General features: G+C 38.8%; 1 protein-coding gene across 1 annotated transcript; it reads left to right on the forward strand.

Annotated features, from left to right (window-relative positions):
* The first annotated feature begins 590 nt into the window (after positions 1-590).
* GNAT3 (guanine nucleotide binding protein, alpha transducing 3) lies at positions 591-26,104 on the forward strand. The gene is made up of 8 exons (XM_008936100.1): positions 591-708; positions 8,276-8,318; positions 9,603-9,744; positions 12,938-13,095; positions 17,325-17,453; positions 23,044-23,173; positions 23,376-23,529; positions 25,839-26,104. The coding sequence occupies exons 1-8, from the start codon at positions 591-593 to the stop codon at positions 26,027-26,029; spliced, it is 1,065 nt and encodes a 354-aa protein (XP_008934348.1). The 3' UTR covers positions 26,030-26,104.
* Positions 26,105-26,811: the final 707 nt, after the last annotated feature.

Here is a 26,811-nt window from a genome sequence, read left to right on the forward strand (position 1 = left end):
ACATTCTGCGTTTGAATTAATAATTCAAACCAAAATATGTCTTAATGATATAAATCCAAAACTGGACATTTTAAAATATAGAATACATATACTTAGAGCTATGACCATTGAGAAAGATGACAAATAAATCATGCAAATGCTTCAGAGACATATATTTTTTTTTTTTAATTTTTTTTTTTTTTTCAGGGCATAAGCGCTGCTTCACAAGCTTCAGTTTTTTTCCTTCAGCAGTTACTCCATATTTTATTGTTCCAAGACATTCTGCACATTTTTTTGAAGAGTATGAAGCTGGCACCTCTCTGAACAAGGACAGAGATCTATCCCCACCTTGGTTTTGCTCTTGAATGGATCATTTTAATTCTATGACATCATAACAGCACATTTTAATGTGTTTATATAAATCCTTGAATATAGCATCTCCAGATCATGTGACAGGGGAAAAGGGAGTATTTAATTGGAAGACTGAGCACAGAGGTTGAATGGGATTTTAAAATTTTCTTTAAGCACAAGCTGTTATTGTCCTTCTGAACTAAAGCAACTACTCCAATAAGAAGCACACCAGCTGGACAGAGGATTTCTAACACCTCAAGATGGGCAGTGGAGCCAGTTCTGAGAGCAAGGAGTCTGCCAGGAGATCCAGAGAACTGGAAAAGAAACTCCAGGCAGATGCAGAGAGGGAAGCCAGGACAGTCAAACTACTGCTGTTGGGTAAATAGAATAAAAATTACTTGTAATTCTTTTTCATTGAGAGTTTATTTTTGTCTGGAATAACATTTCAGTACAGTGAATTTCCCACTTCTCACTGTTTTATTTGAAGAATACAATCCTGTAATACATGCACAAAATAATTTCTGTTTGTGGACATTCATGAAGCAACCGATTAACTCACAAGAAACAGGCTGGAAACGGCCATGTCACTGCATGTATTCAATGTAAAACATTAGAAGTTTTCGACTTTGAAAAGGTTTGAAAAATTAGAATCTACAGCTGGTATAAATATTATGATGCTTACTTACACAGAATGTAGCACAGATATCTTTTTTTCAATGGATCTTTAAGCATTCATTTGCAGGAGGACCGATATAACTGGTTACATAGAAAATCCAGAGGTGTCACAAGATATTAATATTTTTTATTCTCCAAACTGTCATACTTCTTTTTTTGTGGAAGCAGAAGGTGACTTAGAAGGGCTTTTCTCAGTGTCTAAAAAATTATACTATGGAGACTGGAATGGAAGGTAATGAAATGTGATGAATGCAGGTGAATATTCTTACAACCTACTACTTCTGATCTGCACTATGATCAATTTATTAACAGCCAGTGGGTGTAACAGCAAAACAAAAATCTTTTTTTCTTGATATAGTTTTATTCTTCTCACTTTTTTTCCATAGTACAGCATAGCTTGCAAGAAATATTCAATAGCACAATAACACTGCCATCATCTTAATATTTTTCTTCTAATAGTATGATGTCTGTTATGAGAGTCTGTATTGGTTTCTCCAATTGAACAGAATAAATGTCTTTGATCATTGAAATTTTTCCTTCATTGTAACTGCAATGCTTACAAATGCTTTTAAACTAACATTTATTCAGACTTAGCTAAATCCCTTAAATAAAGTAAATCAGCTTAACTCTGTTGCTCCATATCTTATGCAAAAAGTCTATTTATACCTGTTGAGAATTTAACTATTATATCAGTAAAGAAATAAGAGAAAAACACAACCATGCATTTTTATCAAATAGTAACAGAAGAACAGCAGTTTGATACACTTTAGGAACCCGCAGTATTCAAATTGTGGTTTACAAAGCTTTTCAGTTCACTGGAGAATACTAAGATTTTCTGTGCCACTTTAATAAAAAGTATTGCCTCTACTGAGACAAGCTTGAGTTGGTAAAGAAACAGAGTAATATTGCCATTTAAACTTCCATAACATTTTGATACTTTCAATATAGTCTTAAAAAAAGGAATTGGCATACAGACTTAGAACCAGGGTTCATTTACTCCAACATCCTGTCTTTCATTTTATCTGACACTGATCCATGAAGAAGATATAAGAAATCCTTTAAAAAGTATTTATAAGGTAAAGAAGAATTTTTAAGATAAGCAATTTGAAGATATATTTTGATCTTCAAGCTTTCCCACAGCATTCTGCTGGAGAAGCTGGCAGCTCATGGCCTAGACAGGAGGACTTTTTGCTGGGTTAAAAACTGGCTGGTTGGCCAAGCCCAGGGAGTTGTGGTGAATAGAGTTAAATCCCGTTGGTGACCAGTCATAAGAGGTGTCCCTCAGGGCTCAGTTTGGGGACCAGTCTTGTTTAATATCTTCATCACTGACCTGGATGAGGGGATCGAGTGCACCCTCAGTAAATTTGCAGATGACATGAAATTAAGTGGGACTTTCAACCTGCTTGAAGGCAGGAAGGCTCTGCAGAGGGATCTGGACAGGCTGGAGCAATGGGCTCAGGTCAACTGTAAGAGGTTTAACAAGGTCAAGTGCTGGGTCCTGCACTTGGGTCACAACTCCAGGTTACAACTGGGGGTGCTGGTGGACAGCCAACTGAACATGAGCCACCAGTGTGCCCAGGTGGCCAAGAAGGCCAATGGCATCCTGGCCTGTATCAGAAATGGTATGACCAGCAGGAGTAGGGAGGTGATCGTGCCCCTGGACTCAGCACTGGTGAGACCACACCTTGAGTGCTGTGTCCAGTTTTGGGCACCACAGTACAAGGACACTGAGGTGATGGAGCACCAGAGAAGAGAAATGAGGCTGTTGAGAGGGCTGGAAAACATGACTTATGAGGACTGGCTGAGGAAACTGGGGTTGTTCAGTCTGGAGAAGACGGGACTGAGAGGAGACCTTATTGCTCTCTGCAACTGCCTAAGAGGAGGTTGTAGTGAGGCTGGTGTTGGTCTCTTCTCCCAGATTACTGATTATAGGACAAGAGAAATGGCCTCAAGTTGAACCAGGGGAGGTTTCAGTTGGGTATTAGGAAAACTTTCTTCACTGAGAGAGTGGTTAGGCACTGGAACCCAGGGAGGTGGTGGAGTCATCATCCTTGGAGGTGTTCAAAAAATGAGTAGATGTAGCACTTGAGGCTATGGTCTAGTGGTTAGGGACATGCTGGGATAAAGGTTGGACTTGATGATCCTGGACTTCTTTTCCAACCATTGTGTTTCTATGATTCTATGAATTCTGTGATACTTTCACACCTTGGCAGTAATACTGGAGGCTGTCTTACACCAGGACACAAACTAAATTATACACCCACCCACCCCCCAACACATGTATGTATTTAGTATTAAGGACTTCATTTTTAATTGTTTTCTATATATATAATCTGTCTGCTTCTGACTCAGTTAATATCAGTCTCAGGATAACTTTAGTAAAATACTTTGAGATCAAAGCATTGTAAGTTAGTGAAAAATTAATTTCATTCATTTCAGATCTGAACATATTTCAGTTTCATGAACTATACAAGCACTCTTTTCATGGAACAAGATGATCATGAGAATCTAGAATAGGTTTGTTGAAGTCTTCTTTATAGAATATATTTCTACAATATATTCCTTTATTAATGTCACACAACATAAAGATTAAAATTTGTCAGTGGGTTACACTTCCAAAGTTTTTTCTCCTGAGGAACTGTTACAACAGATCACAAGGACTTGGCAAAAAAACAAGTTGGAGAAAAAATAAAAAGGCTATAGACTTAACAGCAAGAGGTGAATAAAACATGAGTCTGTTTTGAGCCTATTGCACAACTAGAGTGAAAGTGTCTCTTCAACATCTGGAATCACTGCTGCTGAAGCAAAATTTGTAAAGGGCACCATAAAGCCCCTTCCACAGTCAAACAGTGAAATGGCCAGACAGGAGAGGATTAAATCTGCTATGATCAGACCTGTACCTATTATCTTTCTATACCTCTGAGGTGATCTCATATATTATTCAAATTTTACAGCTTATAAATCAAGGGCAGCTCCATTCAAGCCAACAAGCCTAACTCTACCTTTGTCCTAGGTTTCTGTTTTTCAGACCTTGTGTTGCCTCTATATCCAGAACAGATGGCACCATTGTTTCTTTTGCAGTAGGTAGATTGGTAGAAAAAAATTATAAGTTTTTCAGTGTGATCATTATGTTCTTACCCTTAAAATGAAAAAAAAAAAAAAAAAAAGTATTCTGACCATTTCCTGACAAGACTATTTAATATCTAGTCTGGTCAAGCTGCATCTTCCAATAGATCCCTTTACAAAAAAAAAGAAATTATATCCAGAAAACAATGACACCACATTTGTTTATGTTAAGTTGCATGAACTAGGTAAACACATTATCTTTGTTGAGGTGATAATTCACAGTTTTTATGACATACACATATAAACTGGGGGAGGGGAAAAATTATGCCACTTTCTGACGTTTCTCACAAATTGTCCAGCAGCCAGGAGGGTTAAGTCCTCTCTGTCAGGTGATCCAAGGCTGTCAAGGCCATCTCTTCCCCCCATCCTGTCTGCAAATTTAGCTCTACATACTTACACTTCCAAAAAAGCAGATTGGTTTATGATTTGTCTGGAACAAAGTCCAAGGTGAAAGTTTTATTTCCTTTGTATCAGGGCTGTATCTTGCCTACCACATCACATGTAGTTTATATACTTTATAGGTGGCCAGCTGGCAGTTTATTTGTGTGCAAAGTACAGCACATATTCCAAATGTGGCCAAAACAGCTGATGCTCAAAATGATGTTTCACAAAAATAAGAATGTAGCTTCTGTTTAAATAGTCATTAGAACTTTGAACTTACTTACTTATTTTCTAAGTATTACTCCATGGTCTCATTGTCTACAGTTTTCAGTGGCAGGACAGAACTCACTTGCATTAAAGCTCATTATCTCCAGCTCACTTTACTGAGAAATATTCACATTTACAGCACAACTCAATGTAATTTAAACATCTGCTTCAGAGTGACAAAGTTTGAAACTATTTATTTGTTCAATTTACTGATAATTATTCTGAATGGACTTTACAGTAAAGAAATTTAAAATCAGTTAAATGAATCAGTTACTGTAGTACTAAAGTCAGGCTTAAGTTCCTAACACTTTCACTGGAAGCAAAGAATGTGAGCACAAAGACAGCTCAATAACCCTAATGATTGGAATACAATGATTTTCTATTTTTAGGGGAGTGGGGCAACATTCAAGGACCTTACTCCCTCAAGAGGGTTAGATTTTAAATCTTTTCTCTAGTTCCCTTCTTTCATGGAGAAGGTTTGTTGTGTTTAGTAAGAGGGCCAGTGAGGTATTTCCAGTCTAGTTCACAATTTTCAGAGTTCTGAATGGCACAGACAAGGCTAGGCAGAGGTGTGAAACTTTTTCTGATTTTAAGTTGATTTCCTTTTCCTTGTTTTTGCTTGTTTATGTCATTGTCAATGGCTTTTGTGACAGGTTTCAAACAAAATATTCAGGCAGTAGGCTTTTTTTATTTTCTTATCTTTACTTCTAGAAACTTTCCTAAATCAAACCTTTACTTCCATATAAATAATAACTGTAAAGAGATAATAGATCTTCTTCTGAGACACAAAAGCATTTTAATATATAAAAAGAACCTTTTTCAATGGCTCAGTAGATGGTAACCTTGAAAGGAGCTTGTACTCTCCACAGTTTCCACAACTACTCAAATAAATTCTGCTTCAAAAAACCAGTAATGTCACACTACAGCTGAAGTTCTGGGCTCTGTTCTCCTTTGAATTGGAGAGATTTTTGCCAGCTTTCAAGGCACCTCTGGATGGTTTTTTTTTGTTTGGTTGGTTTTTGTTGTTGTTGGGGTTTTTTGGTTGTGCTTTTGGGTTTGGGTTTTTTTTTTTTTTTCCCTTTTTTTTTTTCTTTTTCTCTATGTCTACTCTGTCTATATGCCTTGATGGCCTGCAGGGAAGAGGTCAGGCAGTCACAGAAGAGTGGGGTAATTTATGTCAGGCTGCTGGGGAGCAGCTCCTTTGCAGCTTCATGCCTGCAATGTTGCTGGATGGCACTTCTTGAGAGTCCTCTGCAGCGTAGCATGCCCAGAAACATAATAGACTTGGGTCATGAGGGGGATGCAGTTTGAAGTAGCCAAAGCAAGAAGAGATGCATGTTGCAGTCTGCCAGAGTGCTGCGTGTACGGCACCTCGCTGAAGGTGGATGTGACATGTCTTGTAGCATGGCCAACATAATCTCTAGGAATAAGTGTGGGACCTTACTGGCAATGGGGACATCTTTCATCTCTCAGGACTAGAGTTTCATGTATTGATGACACTTCTGTGCTTTATCTTCTGTGCCTTTAATCAGTCTCGAGGAAACTCAGCATCCTCACAGAGACAGAGAAATGCAAGGTGAATTGAAAAAGCCAGATCTTAAGTATGTGAAATGCAAAATAGAAGCTATGATCCATTATCACTGATCCCTATCAGGCTGAGCTATAAATCTGCACCGTAACAGAATTTTTCAAATGCCAATTAAACTTTCCATCTTCAGGACAGTACTAAGTTTACCCTAAGTCCTCGTCTTTTATTCAGAAAAACTGGGCTCAATTATAATTGTTTTTTTCACTTCCTCCTAAACAGAAGCTGCCTTCAGCTCCCCCATGCAGTCACGTAAGGGCTATCATAATGCACTCTTGCCGTGTTTCTGTGGGTGGAAATTCAGCCCTGCCCCTGCTTTCCTGCCTGGGGTCCTGGCCAGAGGAGCAGGCTGCACAGGAGTGGGAAGGAAGAAAGGAAGCAGGTGCAGAATAAATTGTTTCTGATCCGTTTCCTAGGGTGTAAATGCTGCTACAACTAATATGATACTCCAGAGTGAAGCCAAAGTCTGAGAGTTATCTGTTTAGATAGAAGAATTACTGGATCATAAATAAAAGATGAGGAAGAAAAATGCACCCAAAAGATACAAATTATGCCTCCCACTCTATATAAACTTTGCCTTTCAGATCTGGAAGAGACATTCATTTCTACATTATGTTGCCTGTTATCTTTCTGTGGGGTGAATGTGTGAATTCTCAGCACAGCCCGCTCTCTTCCCCACAAAAAGTACAGCAAACTCCACCTCACTGCCAGGGCTTTACCAGGTTCTTCAGAAGGGCATTGAAGGGATACCAAATGAGCTACAGCAGATTTGCATTTTTTCCAAACCATGCCAGATGGCAGCATCAGCCCATTTTGCATAGGCTCATTTTTGTCTTACACTTTCTGCCGTTCACATCATGGGTTTTAGAAAATGCTTTGCATACCACTTGCTGTCTTTTGTGATTCATCTGAGTAAATTAATCCCTGTCATTTAAATGTTATTAGCTTTACAAAATCTGTTTGGAAAGTCTCTAATCAGTTTGTTCCATTCACTGAGAAGCCCTCAGTTAAAATAGCTATGTCCCAGATTTTCTCGTTTGTCAAAAGTATTTGACATCGTCCAGTGAGGTAGATGACAAACTGCACAGAGAGAAGCAGTGATGAACCCTGTCCCATGGATTCACAGCCAAAGGCGAATCCTCTCTTCAGATTCACAATCCAGCTCTTGCTTGGCAGCCCTTGCCAGGCCCCGTCACTCTCACTGACAGAAGGTGATAGCCACTCACGCTGCTCTCCAGTGGGGAAGGTCCGCACTGTGATTGCTCTCTTTCTGTGAGATAAGAGGGCAAACTAGTCTTACATAATCTGACCAAACCTATGACCTAGTTCTGCAACTGGCTGTGCAAACAAATAACTGTACCTCCCTGACAGCTACGGATACTTCCTGCAGAATCATTCCCAAGCTGGATCTGCTGCTAGACCATGTGCAAGTCTCCGTGCTGTGTTTTCCCAGCTGCTCAAAAAGGCTGGCTAGAAAGCATAGAACTGGCTGGTTTGGCCTACAAAAGGTCATGATATACCTTAAATAAGCAGGTGCAACACATGTAATGAACAGGATACTGGCAGAAGCTGTAGCTTGTTCATGTCTTTCTACCCACCTGCCAGGGATTAAAAAAAAATTTACCCATATTTTATTTCCTTGTTAATTAAAGAATCTATATTTCTCTCTTTATTGACTGAATGTCCCTTGTTATTCAAATGTCCCTTTCTTTCTCAAAATTAATATTTTTACCAAGATTTCATTGGTTTTAAGTCTGAGTGGACACGAGGGAGGGTTGTAATTAGTACAATGCAGATGTAAAATATCTGTATGTCTCTTCAAAGTTATAAAATACTGTGTTCCAGCGAGTTATTTTTAATACTTACCACTTATTCATGTGTCAATCACATCTTGACATTTCCCTTCCACAGGTGCTGGAGAGTCAGGAAAGAGCACTATTGTGAAACAAATGAAGTAAGTACATGAATATTCTTATCAGCTGTTGAATTTGGTATTTGTAGGATAAACTATCCAGCTAATGTCTTATTACAATATTTATACTTATTTCAAATCAAGTTCTCATTCAACCACATAAAGAAAAACACAGTGACTAAGATACACAGCTGCACTGGTAATCAAACCTGTCTGATCAAATCATGCACTGGTCCAATTGCTTACTGACGACCAGAAAATCTTCATTGGCTTTGGTAGCAGTTCTAATCCTGTAGTGAGAACTTGAATGTATAAGACATGCAGCCATGGCAGATCCGTCTAGCCTAGTATCCCATCTCATGCAGTAGCTAACAAAGGATGTTTGAAGGTAAGCATCAGATCAGACAAGCAAACGCACAGTAATACTTGGGCAGAATACCCTGATAGCATATGATGATCTGTGACTCAGGCACCATCCTGAACCAGAGATGGCATCACTGTGTTTAATAGCCCTCAATTAATTAATGCTTACATTTCTTCTGATTTTTTTTTTTTTTTTAGCCAATGTAGACTAACATCCACAGTATTGTATGGCAGATAATTCCTCAGTTAAATCAAATATAATGTGACTCATCCCCCATTGTTCAATTTTAATTTGAACCCTATTAATTTCCTTTGATTTCACTGGATTGCAAGAGAAAATATTGAAGTATTCACACTGTATGATATCACAAAGACTTTTTTTTTTTTTCCTATGCTTTGCTTTTTTTTTTTTCCTTCCCAAACTGGGGTCTGTAGAACTTTCTTGCTCTCCACAATCTTAGTTCAGCTCCTGCCAGTGGTGAGAAAGATTGCTGTCAAGTCTTCCACAGGTCAGGTGAGAACAGTTTTATCTTCTAGCCTACACAGTGAAAGCTGCTACCCACCATCTAGCATGAGTAGGGACAGTCATGAGAACTGTTTTTCACAAAGAACATATCACCCCATAAAGTTTTTACATAATAATGAATTTGGGAAAAAAAACAGGTTTTACAAGCTGAAATGCAGAAATTCCTGTTCAAATTCAGACTATCTGGTTAGGAAGATTTTGTGACTGGACCATAAATCTACTGTAAGAATACTTGTAGATGTTTGTTCAAAGCCCACATGATGCCACAATGAAGTCAGCAGCTTTATTTTCTTTTGATAAATGTTCTTCCAAGAGCCAGTTGTATTTGGTTCTTCCTCACACTGATAACAAAAACATCTGATCTATATGCTCTTTTTTTTTTTTCTTTTTTTTTAAAATGAATCCCATAAACATTTTGTTTTCTGTTTTTGTGCCAGGATCATCCACAAAGATGGTTTCACCTACCAGGAACGCATGGAGTTCAGACCTGTCATTTACAGTAACACAGTCCAGTCTATCCTGTCTATTGTGAAAGCAATGACTAAGTTAGGAATCACTTATGAAAACCCAGCTAGAATTGTGAGTATGACACCCTTTGTCTTGAAACAGACATCAGAATACATTTTTTTTCTGATATAATAGTAAAGATTAGTAGAACAAAGAGGGTTCAGTATTTGCCTTATGACAGTGGAAACAAAGCACTCCTTGAGTTATATGTAACAAGATGTCCTTACTTTTTAATTTTCTCAAAACTGATGCCCAAGCTCTAATCTTTTCATAAACTGTCTTTTTGTCTGTTATAAAAGAAATATTCAAGTTGCAAAGACATAAGAAAGGGGAAAAAAAAAAAAAAAAAAAAGAAAACTTTACCTTAGGTACTTAGTCACTTACTTGTTGCTATTGGGAAATTTAATAAATATCCCCCTTTTATGAACAAACCTTGGGGCTCAGCCATGGAGGGAAGGGTCACCTAGACATGTTTGGAATATTTCAGTTTGACATTGCTCCTGGAGCAAAGATGTCCCCATTGTATGGATGCAGCACTGGCACTTGCAGAAAAGTGGAGTCTGACCTTCCTGACATGGTTAGGAATCTTATGCACAAGTGCATAGATGAAAAGCACAGCAAGAAGCATTGCTATCTTCAGGCAATCGTGCTGAATTTTCAGGGAGAGAAGTAAAAGAAAAACACATGACTTTCTTCTCAGTCCAATGATTTAGTCTACTGCCTGTAATTCAGACCTTACTGAGAATTTCTCAAAGGCCTGTCTGAATATCAGCTGTTTCCAGTTCTGGTAAATTCTGCCTATTCCCTAAGGGTTTATCTTAGAGAGAATTACATTTGCTTATCTGAAAGAGATTTCTTGTTCCAGAAATCTACATTTCATTACAATAACATGTGGTACTTTGACCTAAAAAAATGGTAAACATATGTTTCAGAGGTTACTAAAGATAGTACAGTCATTTCACAAAACAGAAGCTAAGTGTTTTCTTTCAGTATTCTTTTAAGGGGTCATGAATGCAAGTCATTCAAACGTAAGGGTACCCAAAAGCAGCACATAGAAAATAGGCCCATGTGAATATGCAACAACTAGGCCCACCTCCTCAATTGTGATAGACAGGTGTACTACATAAGGACCCATCTAGCAGTCTACCAAATACAGAAAATACAGGGGTTTTTAAACTTGTCATTTATAGCACAGTAAGCCCACTCTTTCTGGTTTTGACAAAATAGGAATTTATCTAGGAATACAGTTGAATACACATCTCTAAAATATTTGCAGTGCCTACTTTTTTCCCCCCTAGATCCACATAAGAGCAACCTGAAGTTTTAAGGGAAATAGAAATTTTCATCACATTTATTAAAATCACCGTTAAACATGGCCCTTTAGTCCAGAAACAAACTTAGCTTACATTTTCTGTAAACTTATAAGACATTTAGAAGCTTGAGTTCTTTTGATACAAGCTTTGATTTCAGCTGGACTTTGTTCTTGCTGTGTCCTGGTCCAAAAGACCGGGCTTATCTTCAGCCTGAAATCAATGGGTTTATCCGTGTTCCAGGACTGCCTATAAATGCCTCTTAATGGCTGAAAGTGCCTCAGCACGTAATTTTGAACATCTATTCTGGAGAGAGAGGTATTTCTTTCTTCCTAAAGCACCATTGCAGTCTATTATTAACACAAAAATATTCTGAAGAGTGTCTAAGAGCCAGAGAGAAACAAAATGTTATATAAATCAGGGTTATGATAAAGTCAATCAGCCACTATCTTTCTTTCTTACGTAAGCATCAAAATCCACAGTTACCACCTTTTGCATAGCAATCAACAAACATTTACCATAGACATGGAGACTCTGAGCTCAGGGCTTCTCACTGCAGGCTATCCAGCCAACAGATCTAATATTGTGGAATAGCTATAACCATTAAATGATACGTGGTATCTTGAAGGAGAGAACATTCCAGCTCTTATCTTGAAGCTGCACAAGGGTGTGCAGAGGGGAGCAGCCCGGGAGGCAAGCGAGGGGCAGAGAGGAGAAGCCATGACTCAGCCCTGCTGAGCCTGGCACAGGGCGCGAGGGTGGGTGTGCAGGTAGAGATAGGCTGGTATGACGTAGAAGGGAAATTGTACAGCTGTTCAAATGAAGGCCATCCTCTACTGGCTATTTTCCCTCTTTTTACCCTATCTCCATGTCAACTCAATTTATCAAATATTTTAGAAGACCTGTAGTATTTTAGTTTCTGATCAGTCACTGATTTTTATAAAGTTCTCATAAACTGCAATTTCAATTGAAACATAAAGTTATAGTACAATTCTAAAATAAATCTGTTACAAATTATTGGGAAAATGTTTTCTATTATTGAATCAAATATACTCTCTGCCAAAACAGTGTCTGTCAGAATTCATTTCTACTTTTGAAATTATTGACTGCAAATCACTTCAGTTGTCTACTTATACGGCTAGGAAGGAATTATATTCTATAATTATCCACTGCTGTGGCAGTGTATCAAATGTCCCTATTTTAATCATGCTCTTTATTTAAAGTACATTCCTAAGCTATTAACCACTGAAAATAAATATTTTTAATGTAATAGATTACTTAAAGTCTTTTTAGATTGACTGCAAAAGGAAGAAATTACAGAATAATTAATTTAAAATATTTAGGATTATATTCAGTTCCAGGTTTCTTCTTCACTCCCCTCCAAAAAAAACCAAAACCAAAACCAAAACCAAAATAAAACAAAATGGACAAAAACAAACAAACAAACAAACAACACACAAACAAACAAACAACATATGGGAAATTCATTCATTAGTTATGTTCATTTTGCCACATTTCTCACTGTGGCCTAAAGCTGGAATTTTTATTCCAAGTGCATTCAAAAATATACTTTGCTTGTAGTTATAATATGTTTAAACTTTATATATCCTATTTAATTTCATTTTTGATACCACACTACTCTCTCTTATAATGGAAGGCGTCCTTCTGTGTTGGACCTTTTGTGAACACCTGTGGTAAGATAAAACTGTGATCTTGTATGAACAAAACAAAAAATTAAAAAGAGGAAAACCCTATATCATGACTTAAATCTAACCTTAGCAGTAATTACAGACCTTGTAAAAGGGTGCTTACCTGTACAGACGAGTATAGCTACCTGTAAAAATTGAAGAAAATGAGAAATTGTGCCCATGCAATTCATTGTAAACCAAGCGTGTCTTCAGGGAGGTGGAGGGGCACAGTGCACTTGCATAATACTGACTGAAATTTCTCTTTAGGAAGATGAAAGGAAGCTATGTGCCATGGCAACACTTCTGGTGGATGGAGACATGTCCTCTGAACTGGTTGAACTCATCAAACAGCTGTGGAGTGACAGTGGGACCCAGGCCTGCTTTGCACGGGCGGCAGAGTACCAGCTCAACGACTCAGCAGCCTAGTAGGTGACACCAACTGCAGGTGCCAAGGACTGGCTATTGCTGTAATGGGCAGAGTAGGGAAATTTGCAAAAAGAACTATTCCTCATGTGCAGAATAGCCTATGAGAATGATTGCTCATTAACCTGAAAAAGAATGATGCTTTTTGCTAAAGTTTATAACATATTAGAAATATTTAAGTGGTGGAAACAAGGGAAAAAAGGGAACAAATTGTTTCTGTGAGTTTTTTCAAACTGTTAAAAAAAGATTCCACACTCTCTCTAGGCAGTTATTTCCAAGATTGTCAGAATGAGGGAAAACTTGAATTGAAACAGCTTAGGTTTTACCTACAGTTGTACTTTGAATGTATGTATTTCAAGCTGCTAGACCTAAGTCTGGAATTTTAGTTTAGTTTCCTCTAAACTAATCTGGCTGCATGGATGGGTGTTCCTTGGGTCACTATCATCTCAGCATCCAGATGGTCTTGCAGCTCGTACTGCAGCCACTCTCCACCCTGATTGCCCAATTTCCCTTCCTATGGCGTGGGAGGTGGCAGGCAGATAAGCAGGGGACAACAGCTGCTCAGCTCCAACTCCACCAAAGGTCACTACTCACCTGGGGTACATCTCCTAGCTTAGATGTAGGCAGTAATAAGCTTAGTTTTTTCAGGAGTTCCTAGCTGGTTTGCTTCTACAGCCATTCTTGCAGGCTACAGTTGTCCTGCTGTGCTGTTTTCTCTGTAAGCTCATCCAAGACTGAGAAGGGAGGAGTCACCTGGGTCAGAGTTTTCCTGGTGCATAAATCTGACTCTGGACCAAAGTTCCAGCTGAGGTCCATCTTTCAAGATCTACGGTTGAAGATGTAGATTTGAAGATGTCCTCTGCTCCTGCAGCTCCTCCTACAGGCTGAGGAGGAGGTGAACCTACAGGGTTCCTGTAGCTTTCAATCTACAGGGTGAAACGTCAAAGTGTTTCTCTCCTGCTCAGCAGGTTAAGGTGTGATCAGAGACTGGGCCAGAAGCCAGGCAAACTGAAGAAAGTAATAGCTCACTAACTGTAAAAAGTAAAAAGGACATACCATGAAAATACTGAAAATCTTAACTCTCCTTATGTCCTCAAAACAAGAATGGAGACCTTTCTGCAAGATACCTAAGCAAATCAAATATTTCCTGTGTTGATTTGTGCCTGATTTGAAAATATTTTAAGGCAGGCTTGTATTTCTATAGGAATAGCAGAAAGCAATCTTTTTTTTTCCTTAACATACTCTTTCTGACAGGCCACACTGCAGTTTCCAGCACTAAAAGCCCATAATAATTCAGGCATCATAATGAAAAAAAAAACCTGCACTTCTTGAATTTTAAAGAAAAAATCTAATGCAGAGAAAAAAATTCCCCGCTTGCCAGCTAACATTCTAGAGTGCACACTAGATTAGGTTTTGTTGCCTAAAAAGAATATAGGTTAGTCTAAAGCCCTTTCAGTGTTATGGGCTGTGTCATGTTTTAATGTGCAATAGGCTTCAGTATTTAAGGGAGCTGGTACAGACTGAAAAGGAGCCAATTATCATTATTTATAGCTAGAGTTACATTAACAACAACAGTGATATGTTTTTCATCTGCTTTAACACTTCCAAAAACCCTGCTAGTCCTCTATCTTCACTTTTCTTTTGGTACTTGTTGCTTCTGAAAATCTAGCCTTTGGCTCTGAACCATTAAAATCAACTTAATTTTTACCCTTGTTGCTGGGCTTCTAATGATCCATTCACAACCATCTAGAGTCAATCAAACATCTAATGCTACATATCAATTTGTTTTAAAACCAAAACCTTGTTTCTCAGCTCCTGTGAATCAGCTCCTACACAGAGTATTGATTTGTACTTTGTATAGAAAACACTGTATGTCAAACTTGGCTGCAATTTCTTCCTTACACTTACCTGGAATCAACCATTTTAAGATAGAGTGATGGATAAGGGAGGGGAAAATCAGGATTATGAATTATGACCTTAAATGTCATTGTATAACTACCAGCAATATATGGTGCATCTTGCTTGCTCAGTCTCTTGCCTCTCTAGTTCAAGCCAAAGGAGGATCAGGCATTTACACTAGAATGTTACCTTGTGTTCCTTCTTCTGCCAGTGGAGAGCCAGCCTGCACAGTGTCCCCTTGGAGCTGCCTACAGCCCTGGGAGGAATCTGAACATTAACTTGGTCTAATTTTTTATGCAATTACAGTTGGCTGTATTGAATTGAGTTTAGGTATTTGTGACTAAAAATTAACAGACATTTATAATGAATTTAATATACACATGTTTATTTTAATGCTCGCATTCTTTACAAACTGTAAAATGTCTTTCATTTCTGCCTTCCACAAAGGTGAACTGAGATGAGTGTGCCTCAGGCCTTACTCAGAGTACTCAAGCTAGGCTGCTGCTTTTTTTTTTTTTTCTATAAAACAAATTGTTTCCTGGACTCAAATAGTGAGCAAACATTGAATTCAGTAGATCAATTTTAGTACTTCTTGCTGACTGGATTCAGTCCATTCAACTTAAAATAAGAAAATCCCATTTCTAAACATTACTTGCAAACCTCCATATGGAAGATTCTAGCTTTAAAACAAAACAAAACCAACCAACCAACCAACCAAACAAAAAACTATTTTATTTTATATTTATTTTATTTCTTACATGTATATTAAATATTGCAGACAAGGATGATGAGATGTGGGGTTTGTTTTGGTAGCTGTCTGGTTAAAATGAACAGCAGAACTTCATGCTGGGCAGACTTTGTGTTAAAGAAGAAAAAAAAAAGCCATGAAGTCTCATAAAAAAAAAAAATTAGAATGATTGGGATTTGTTTGTCAGAGACAAAAGGTTATAAATGGAAAGGTGCCAACTGGCACACCGAAATCCTGAAAATGCTTCATCTGCTCTGTGTGGTTTCTTGCTTTTGGCTTTGTTCTTAATTTGAATATTAGTAATTACCAGATATCACCTATGCTATATATTAACAGATATCAGTAGCTACATAAATGTCACCTCTTCTTTTCCTCTTGTCAGTTCATAACCTCAGTTTTGGGCACCTCAATACAAGCAAGACATCCAGGTGCTGGAGCAGGTCCAAAGAAGAGCAATGAAGCTGGTGAAGGGTGTAGAGAACAAGTCTTATGAGGAGCACCTGAGGGAGCTGGGGCTATTTAACCTGTAGAAGAGGAGTCTGACAGGTGACCTTATCACCCTCTACAACTTCCTGAAAGGCTGTTGTAGAAAGGCAGGCACTGGTCTGTTCTTACAAGTAACTAGTGACAGAGCAAGAGGGAGTGGCTTCAAGCTGCTCCAGGGGAGGTTTAGACTGGACATTAGGAAGAACTTTTTCAGTGAAAGGGTTGTCAGGCACTGGAACAGGCTGCCCAGGTAAGTGGTGGAGTCACCACCCCTGGAGGTGTTTAAAAGCCATGTAGATGCAGTGCTTGGGGATTTAATAGAGTAGTGTAAATGGTTGGACTCAATGATCTTAGAGGTCTCTTCCAATCAAAGTGATTCTATGATTCTAATCTCTTTATGCAGATTCCTAGACCAGACAATAGGCTTCACAAGCTCTGTCCAGCCGTGCTGAAAGAACTGAATGGCCCTGGAAGAGACAAGAGAAGGGCTGGTGGTAGGACAAGAACAGGCTTCAAAGATCTGTTTTGGATTCTCATTCCAAGCAGATTTTATCTCAAACATATATAATCCAGGGGGTTGCAAGAATACTAACCTAAGGGGTCCTCACCTTGAAGTGTCTGGGGTTTATTACAAAATATATATTTTTTAAAAATTATTATATACCTTTCTGTTATAAACTGATAGGTCTAGAGGAAAAAATAGACTTTAAATGTGCATATTTCCAAAATATTTCACCCTCCCTTTCTTTTCAGAAGGAAGATACTGTTACAATGTGTCTCATAGTCTTCCATGACTTCTATGCTTCTGACAGGTGCTTGCAGATCTACCTCTGTGCTGCAATTCCTACTTGATGAAAGCGAATGTACTAAGATTTTTTAACAGACATTCTCAGAAAGGCGTTTATTATATACAACTAAATTAAACTTACATATACCAAAGAAAAAAAAAAAGGCTCTGTATTGTGGATCTAGATTGTATTAAAACCAATAATATCATGTTTAAATATGTAATTTACATGAAAGAATTATGAAGTGTTTATGTATTGTTCGTTTCACCTTTTGAATTCACTAATCACCATTTCTTTTCCCTCTCCTTAGTTACCTCAACGATTTGGATAGGTTAGCAATGCCAGACTATGTGCCTAGCGAGCAAGACGTTTTGCATTCCCGAGTGAAAACAACTGGGATTATAGAGACCCAGTTTTCTTTCAAGGATTTGAACTTCAGGTATGAAAGCTATGTTTGATTTTTTGTTTGATTTTTTTTTTTTCTTTTTTTTGTGGTTTTATCTTTCTTGTGTATTTTCTTTCAAAGGTATTGACTTATTATGATACTGGTAATCCCATTGTGATATCCTTGAATCTACTCTCATTTAATATTTTGAAATAGCTGAAAAAAAGCAAGATATTTTAGTACCAGTACTCCAACTTTAAGCATATAATGAACTGTTATTAAGAATTGTCAGAACATCAGGTTATAAAAAGACAGTTTTACATATGTAAGTGTCTAAAAAGCATTATTTGTATCCTGCCATTTGAATAATTGTTTGTGACATTTATAAAATTTGCCTCCCTAAACGTTCTTAACAGCATGCAAAACATTTGATGACTACTAATTTGCATGCACTCTCAACCCTTCACACTCTTCTTTTAAAAAGGGAAATAACTGCTCTTAACAGTGGAATGCATTACAGTTGGCAAAAGATTAGTAATTTTTGTCCCATGGGAAATTTCACTATTACCATGCATGCCTTCATGCTCATTTAAGATGAAAAGCAAAATGTTCAGAAAAAAAATCTTGAAAACAGTGTCTCTGAGAAATTTGGCTGAAAATAACATTTTCACATACTCCAGATTTTGTTGTGCTTGATGAACCAATTAAAAACATCTAATTCCACATGAAAATGTGTTTCAATGAATTATAATAGTTTCAGTGTTCTGTAATAATTTTCTCTATGGAATGAGTTCCATTTAATTCTCAATTTAACAGCTGGGGTGTGTATTGAGGAATGTAGTCTAGACAAGAAACTGTGGACATATACAAATATCAAAAACATCAGGATTATAACTCTTCCATTTTTCATTTGGCTTCTTTTTTTCTCCTTATGTGGAAGTTACACTTATCCCAAAACATCTATGCTACTACACAGATGCTTTGACACAACAGAGACTATATATACAAATTAAGATTCTGAATTAGAAGCTCCATACATAAATATTATCACCTATTAATACACTGATCACTCATGAAAATTCAGCACTGAGCCATAAATGTAACGGTGAAACATTGTAAACATCATCTTTTTCTCTGATTAACATATTTCCAGACAGCTTTGAGCACCTTCAATTACTATCATAGTTTATGTAAGAAATAAAATTAGGATGGAGAAAGAAATCATCAGAATGCAAACTCTCTTTGATATGAATGCTACCAGTCCTAATATTAGAATACCAGAATTAATGTCTAGGTGCATCTGAAATGCAGCACAACAGAATTAAGTTACCTGAGTGTCTGTAAACAAAAGGAAGGTTCCTGATGTCACCACAAACACAAAACCCACAGTGTCTAGCCTCGCTGGTATGCATCACAGTAGTGTTATGTGAGTGATTTCACTGGTAGTTTTAGGCACTCAAGTAATACAAGGTAAAATTGCTACAAAACAGTGTGAGGGTTTTTGAGCTGCTATAGGGATGCTGAACAGCTATAAATCCATCATAACCAGCCAGAACTGCCAGAACAATGCAAAACAGGTAGGGAATCCAAATGACTCCACGCTTATTTTGCAAGTACCACAGAAACATCTATAAAGAGAAGAACACTTCCACATTCAGGGTGAGTTTTGGTTGAGGTACTTCAATGAGGCTTGGGGTTACAAGTCACACCTGGATAAAAAGAAAACATGAACAAGTGCCTAATTACTAAACACTTGTCTCTCCTCTGAACTAAAAGGCAGAAAATATTTAATATCTGTGCAGTAAAAGTCTTAATGCCAGTACTGCTCCAAGGAACTGAGTGACAGTTGCACAGACAGCATCTCTTGCTGTTTGCGATCTTCTTAGGGGTTACTTTGCTGGCTTAGTGTAATTTAGCTTTCTTGTGCTCTTCAATTTATTTCACTAATGATTTCCAGAGCTCAGACCATTCTTAATTTTTTTTTTTTTTAAAAGAAGATATGTTCTTCATAGGTCCTCTTTGCTGTCATTTCCACTGATGTGCTAGGAGGCATTTGACTGAAATCAGGCAAGCTTTATTTCAGTCTTCAAGTCTCACTATACCTACCATTAGGACAAATTAACATACAGCTAGTCCCATATCTATACCTAAGTTTTCCAAGATCAGCGCTGGTAAAATATAGAGCTTCCAAGTCTAACTTTCACTGTCTTGGTAAAAGAAAAATATCATCTTAGAAATCTAGGCACTAAGCACAGACAAAAGTCAAGATACTTTATTCAAACTTACCTCACACATCAGTTGTGGCATAAGAATTGCAGGGTCCCAGAGATGCTTGCAACTGAAAACATTTATGGCTACAATTCACACACACCTATGTGCCACGAGCTGTCTGCCAGGTCATTATGACCATGCAACTGTTAATTTTCCCATTAAAGTGTTGCAATTAAGCCTTGATAATTTTGCTTTCAGTTCCTAGCTTATCTGCTTAGCAACTCTACTTGTTTAGTGCAAGTTCCTTAGTTATGCACTTTCAACATTATTATTGGCAGCTTCCCACCATACCAAAGCCATCAGGTTTTGTGTGCTGCTCCACATGTCAGCTGCCTCGGCCTGCACCCCATCTCCAGTCCTCACATTCAGTAGGCATACTAAAACTAAAATGCCTAAAACTAAAACTAGGTTTTTTTAGTAGGCATACTAAAACTAAAACGCCTAAAACGCCTTGGGTGGACCAGTCTCATAAAACAACTTCCAGATTATCCCATGTTTCAGGGTTAGAAACGTTAGCAGTATTTAGATCAGGGTCTTGGCTACAGGCCCATAATAGAAGTCACTTTAGACTGTTTTTGTCTAAAGGATGATTATGCTTCTCGTGGGAGCTTTTGCTACCGATTACACGGGTTTGTCTGTGGATATAAATCTGGCTCCTTCTCGGGATCTATCAGCCCCGGATCAAAGGGGTACTCCTTGCCCCTACCATCCAAAGAGTTGGCAGCCATCGCTGCAGCAACATCGGTAATCTCTGCTGGCTTCTCGTCCTCCAATGGACAGGGAGGGATGCTAAAGATGGCTGAGGAGGATTCAGGGCTGCTGGATTTTGTGGCCTCCCTTTTCGTCTCAAAGGCTTCATGAACAGTCCTCCAAATGCTCATCAGGTTCTTTGCTGTGTTGTTGCCTTTCGTGGTGGCGTTCCAGGGCTTAACCCCGGTTTCATCCCATACAACTACTTGGAACACTTGGTTAGAGTCCAGAGAAGGGGCTCATACTTTAAGCCATTTCAGCATTAGCTTTAATTTAGTCTTTAAAATTAGTCTTTCTGCGTTGCCTCATGTTCTCTTAAAAAGGGCTTTAAACACAGAAAGTACAGAGGCTTCTTCTGTAGTTATATTAGCTCCCATTGTTTTCGTTCTTGGCTGCTCATTCTTTGTCCAGCAGAAAGGTCTGTAGGAGCTTTTGTAGTTCAGCCATGCGTTGCCACCAGTACGACCTCTAAGCCGCCTTTTAAAATCCCGATACAGGTGCCATTCGTGGCAATGAGTTGCACAGACCAGGCTCAAAAACTTCGATCTTCCCCCATCCCCTACTGCTCACCTGTTTCAGCAGGCAGTTGAATTGTCCAGACTTTCTTCAGTGCTCCCCATGTGCTCACTTGAGTTCAGCCGGGCTACACCACCGGCCGTCGATTTCGATGGTTATTCCCATAGATGCTCAGAGTCCCTGTTTGGGCACCGTTTGTGATGTATGAATTACACGGTCCACAGAGATGCTTGCAACTGAAAACATTTATGGCTAAAACTCGCCCACACCTATAACCCCCGTCGCACACACTTATAGCCCGCGAGCCAGCTGCCAGGTCATTCTGACCATGCAGCTGTTATTTTTCCCATGAGATTGTCGCAATCAAGCCTTGCTCTTTTTGCTTTCAATTTCTAGGTTATCTGCTTAGCAGCTCTACTTGTTTTGCTCAAGTTCATTAGTTATGCACTTTGAACATTCTTGCTGGCAGCTTCCCACCATACCAAAGCCATCAGGTTTTGTGTGCTGCTCCACGTGTTAGCCACCTCGGCCTGTGCCTCCTCTCCAATCCCCACATTCAGTAGGCATACTAAAACTAGCAAAGATACACTTGGAAGAATGCCATCACTGTTATCAAAATCTTTCTCCACAACAGCTTCCTGATTTTCTAATAATTCACATTTATAGACACTCAGTGATCATACAAAAGGATGAAACCTACTAAGAAAAAAAAAAAATAAACTCTCTAATTACTCATCAGCTGGAGAAACAGGTCATTGTGAGCATTAAGAATGGTTACATTTCTTCTAAGTAGGATGAAAAACTATAAACAACATCCTTTGTTTCAATTAGCTGCATTGCTGATGGTAAAGAAAAGAGGCAATCAATATACTGCAAAAAAATGGTGTTTCCATACCAAATTATTATTGCTCTGTTGATTACTAGCATGATTTTTTTTCATACTGCATCACAATATTTTTGTTGCTATGAAAACTGAGTGGTGTTTACTTTTCAGATACTTCAGGAGATACAACCAGAGTAAGATCTAACATATTTTCTTAAAGGAAGGTATAGTGCAACAGGGGATTAGTTTTTACAGTTTTAAGTTCAAGAACTGGCAGCACAGGCAAAAGACATCCTACACTTAAGGAAACAGAAAAAGTAAGCATAGGATAAATATGATTTTCACATGTTTTTCCTCCTTTCTAATTCACTTGAGAAATGTTTGGGTATGGTACCTTTTATGTCAGAAAAAATAGTGAGAAGAAAGGCCTAACTCTTGCCACTGAAGAACTGAAAACCTAAGTGGGGATTTTGAAAGCTAGTGCTAAGCAGAACAATGGTAGCTTTGATGACAGCTCCACCCCAGCTGGGCCTAAATGGGGCCCCAAGGAGGTCCCAGCTAGGTATGCTTAGTTGGCTTTGGACCCTGTACAAAGCGTCCATAAAAAGTTCATGTGATTTTACCCGAAGAAAGAAATTTCTAGCAAAGACTGAAGGAAATTAATGCAGAGGAGGACAGCTCTACGTTTCCCTTTCTACAAACGAAGGGATTCCTGCTCCCCGTGCATTGCTACTTGAACAGCAACTAATGAGCTTGACTGAGTAGAGACACACAAACCCCCCCAAACACATGCTGCAGGTTATACAGCCAACTAAGGGATCATTTGTGAGTAAACATAGATCTCCACCAGCCAATTAAATATAACCAGTGAGTCAACTCAGGACCTGTTATATGACTTATTGATCAAGGTGTCAGTTCACTACAAGAAAAAAATAGGAAGTAACAAAAGATTGATGTGGATTTGAGGGTCTTTTGTCAAGGTTTCGTGTATGAAACCTGTCCTGAATAAATCCTTGCCTGCAAGGCTTAGTCCTGCATTAGCTTTTATGCAAAACCCCACTTCTTCAGCAGGGAGTGACACCTGAAAGTACTGAATATATTTGCAAGTATTTAAACCTGTAACTTTCATTTTATGCCCACTACGAAGCCACAAATGATACATAGTGCTCCTTGACATATTTGATTGTCATTCATCTCCAGATGCAGTCTGTACATTAACAGCATGACTACATCCTTATTACTTAGTGCTTTACATTGTACATATGTTATTTTTTTTCTGCAAAGGATGTTTGATGTGGGTGGACAACGATCCGAGAGAAAAAAGTGGATTCATTGCTTTGAGGGGGTTACTTGCATCATATTCTGTGCTGCACTCAGTGCCTATGACATGGTTCTGGTGGAAGATAAAGAAGTGGTGAGTCAGAAGAGACAACCCTTTTTACTGCTAAGTTTTAATGTACTTTCTGATGGCATATCAGAACTATTCCTGTTCCCTGATAACCATTTAAAGGCTATTATGCTGTATTGGTTCTTGCCAGTAAAGGACACTACAGTAAAAATGACATAGGGGGATGAGATTTGTCAGTGTCTCAGGTTTACCTTTTGTATCTCAACAGAACAGAATGCATGAAAGCCTTCAGCTGTTCAACAGCATCTGCAACCACAAGTGCTTTGCAGCCACTTCCATTGTGCTGTTTCTAAACAAAAAAGACCTCTTTCAAGAGAAAATAACAAAAGTTCATCTGAATATCTGCTTTCCTGAGTATAAGGGTAAGTTCGGGGTTTTCAAAAGAAGACACATTCAGATGATTAGTGTAGGCTTTGCATTAAAGACTGAGACTTTGACTCATGTCATACATATTTAAAAATATTTAAATACTCAACATCTTATGTAATCATCTAGTCTTTTCCTCAGAAGAAGAGTATGGGACAGACATTGCCAGAATCTAATTCATCTCACCTCCTCAAGATACTTTTCTTAGGGTGGAGTCATATCTCTCTCAAGAGATGCTTCTTTCTCTCCACTGGCAGCAGAGGAGGCTGAGAGAACTAATTTCAGGTGGCTGAAGTGTGATTCGATGAACATGGACAATATTTTTGTACAAGTCAGGGGCTTAACACTCACATACATCATAACTCAATCCAAGATTTTTGTCTCTATTTTGAAAACCCACTCCATAAAGGAAGTCGGTTTGTTTGTTTGTTTGCTTTATGACACAGTAGTGTCCACTGGAAATAAAAACCAGCAGCTCTTCCCAGCTGATGCAAGAGAATATATGAGGCTATGTTCAGAAATTGCCAGAGAAAAGCCAAAATCTGCTGGTATTTTAGTATTAACCTAATTTATTTGAGATAGGGAGTGTCCAGGATGAAGCACACTTAAAGAATTATTATTATTATGAGAAGACAGGTTCTGTGCACTTCCTGAAAAACAGCTCCTTCACTCCCTTTCTCAGAACACATCAACATGGAAACCCAAAATTGCCCAGCATTTCACTGGGATAATCAAACGTGTTAGGTTCAGTGGACCTATACCACTTCATGCTGCCTGGGGCTTCAGACAGGATGGGAGCCAGCAAGGGCTCTCAGCAGTAGCCTGCCTCCAGGAAACTCACCCTGCTCCAGGCTACAGAGAGTCCACAGCACCAGTGTTCACACCTGCTATTGTTCTAAAGGAGTTCTACCAAAATGTAGAAAAGCTGCATGAAGAAATCATAAGGGTATATATGCACTTTGCAGCTGAATCTTTCCCTTTTTCCTTCTTAATCTAATTGCTCTTCATTTTTGTACCTGTACATGTTTGCCAAAGACATGAAGCTGTGTGGTGGCATGGACCCCCCTGAGGGAAGGGAGACCATCCAGAGCGACCTTGACAGACTTGAGAAATGGGCCAATGCAAAGTGCATGAGGTTCAACAAGTCAAAGTGCAAGGTCCTGCATCTGGGTCAGGCCAATACCAGGCACAATTACAAACTGGGTACAGAGCTGGGTGAGAGTAGCCCTGAAGAGATGGACTTGGGGGTGTTGATTGATGAGAAGCTCCACATGAGCCGGTAGTGAGCTCATGCAGTCCGGAAGGCCAACTGCATCCTGGGGTGCATCAAGAGGAGTGTGGCCAGCAGATCAAGAGAGGTGACTCTTCTCCTTTACTCTGCTCTTGTGAGACACTGCCTCGAATATGGCGTCCAGTTCTGGTGTCCTCACCATAAAAGGGGCATAGATCTGTTGAAACGAGTCCAGAGGAGGGCAACGAATGTGATCCAGGGTCTGGAGCATCTCTGCAGTGAGGATAGGCTGAGGGCATTGGGATTGTTCAGCCTGGAGAAGAGAAGACTCTGGGGGGACCTTATAACTGCCTCCCAGTACCTGAAGGGAACCTACAGGAAGGCTGGGGAGGGACTGTTCACAAGAGCGTCAAATGACAGGACAAGGGGAAATGGTTTTAAACTGAAGGAGAGCAGGTTTAGACTGGATCTTAGGAAGAAGTTCTTCAGTACGAGGGTGGTGAGACTCTGGAATAGATTGACCAGAGAGGTTGTGGACTACCCCTCCCTGGAGGTATTCAAGGTCAGGTTAGATGAGGCCTTGAGCAACCCAGTCTAGCTGAGAGGAGTCCCTACTAAAGGCAGAAAGGTTGGATTAGATGATCTCTAGGGTCCCTTTCAACCTAAACCATTCTACGATTCTATGATGCTTCTCACTAATTTTGCCTGGTGTCTAGCTGATTGTCTTTGAACGTATGCTCTTTCCTTTTTAATTCTGTTTTTCTCACTTCTGCTCTCACTCTCTAACTAAGATGCTCAGCTGTTTGACACTGACTTACTCAGGAGCATTTAACTTCAGAAATGACGACTTCTGGTTAGGCACTGGAATTGAAATTTAGGTGGGAAATTTAGATAGAAATTTTTCATATCTAATGCATTGAGTTAATTCCCTTTAGGGAAAAAAAAAAGGGGGGTGGGGGGGGAAGACCAAACAGAAAAAAAAAAAAAACAACAACTAATTTTTGTTTTTTAGCAGCTATGAGGAAGTACCAGCTGAAATATGTCTTCCCTGTCTTCTATTGATCTCTCCACTAGGGCTAAACACATTTGAAGAAGCTGGAAATTACATCAAGAAACAATTCCTAGACTTGAACCTAAGGAAAGAACATAAAGAGATATATTGTCACTTGACATGTGCCACGGACACCCAGAATGTCAAGTTTGTGTTTGATGCAGTCACAGACATAATAATCAAAGAAAATCTGAAAGACTGTGGTCTTTTCTAGCCATTTATTCCCTTGTTCATAACCTGACTTTATCTCACTTCCCTCTCTTCGTCCTGTGTGCTGACTGAAATAAAAAACTCCAGGGGAGAAACGACATCAATTAGGCTTTCGTTAGCTCTCAGTTAAAGCCTTGGGTATAGCCTGAGCATTGCAGACCAACGCTGACTTTATGTATGTCATAACGAGAGAGAAAAAAGTGTTCCTGCTCCACAGAGATGCCAACAATTTATAAATCTTACAGGAAATTCCTATTTTAATCAGCATGTTTTGAAGATAACCAGTCAGCACTTCTCAGGAAACTGGGAACACCTCAGCATCCTGTGTTTTCTTTTTATGGGATAAAAAACATAATATACAACAGATAACTGACTTTTATTTATATGTGAAGCCTCATGAAAGCCATAGCATTAAACAACATCAGTAATTTCCATTCAGTATGTTTGTTTTCATGTTCCATACACAACTAAAAATGACATGCCAGTAATTCGACAATGGCAATTCTTCCAGACTTAACTGGTTTAAGACAAAGAGCAGCACTAATCTGAATATTTAATTACACCTTTCTGTTAGAAGAGCTGAGGGACACGTACATAAAAACTGCATATGTGCAAAATTGACAAATGCTATCCAGTTTGGAAAAAATAAAACACAGTAAGATGGAGGAATTTTTTTGTAATCCCTAAGGAAGAAAACAATATTATAGTCACTGTCAGTCCCTGCATAGGCCAAAAAGGCAAGCTGAAACATTTTTTTTTTACTAAAAAGGAGATTTTTTTAAAAAC

Source organism: Merops nubicus, unplaced genomic scaffold, assembly GCF_000691845.1.
Source record: "Merops nubicus isolate BGI_N331 unplaced genomic scaffold, ASM69184v1 scaffold7592, whole genome shotgun sequence".
In the NCBI taxonomy this organism is placed as follows: Eukaryota; Metazoa; Chordata; class Aves; order Coraciiformes; family Meropidae; genus Merops; species Merops nubicus.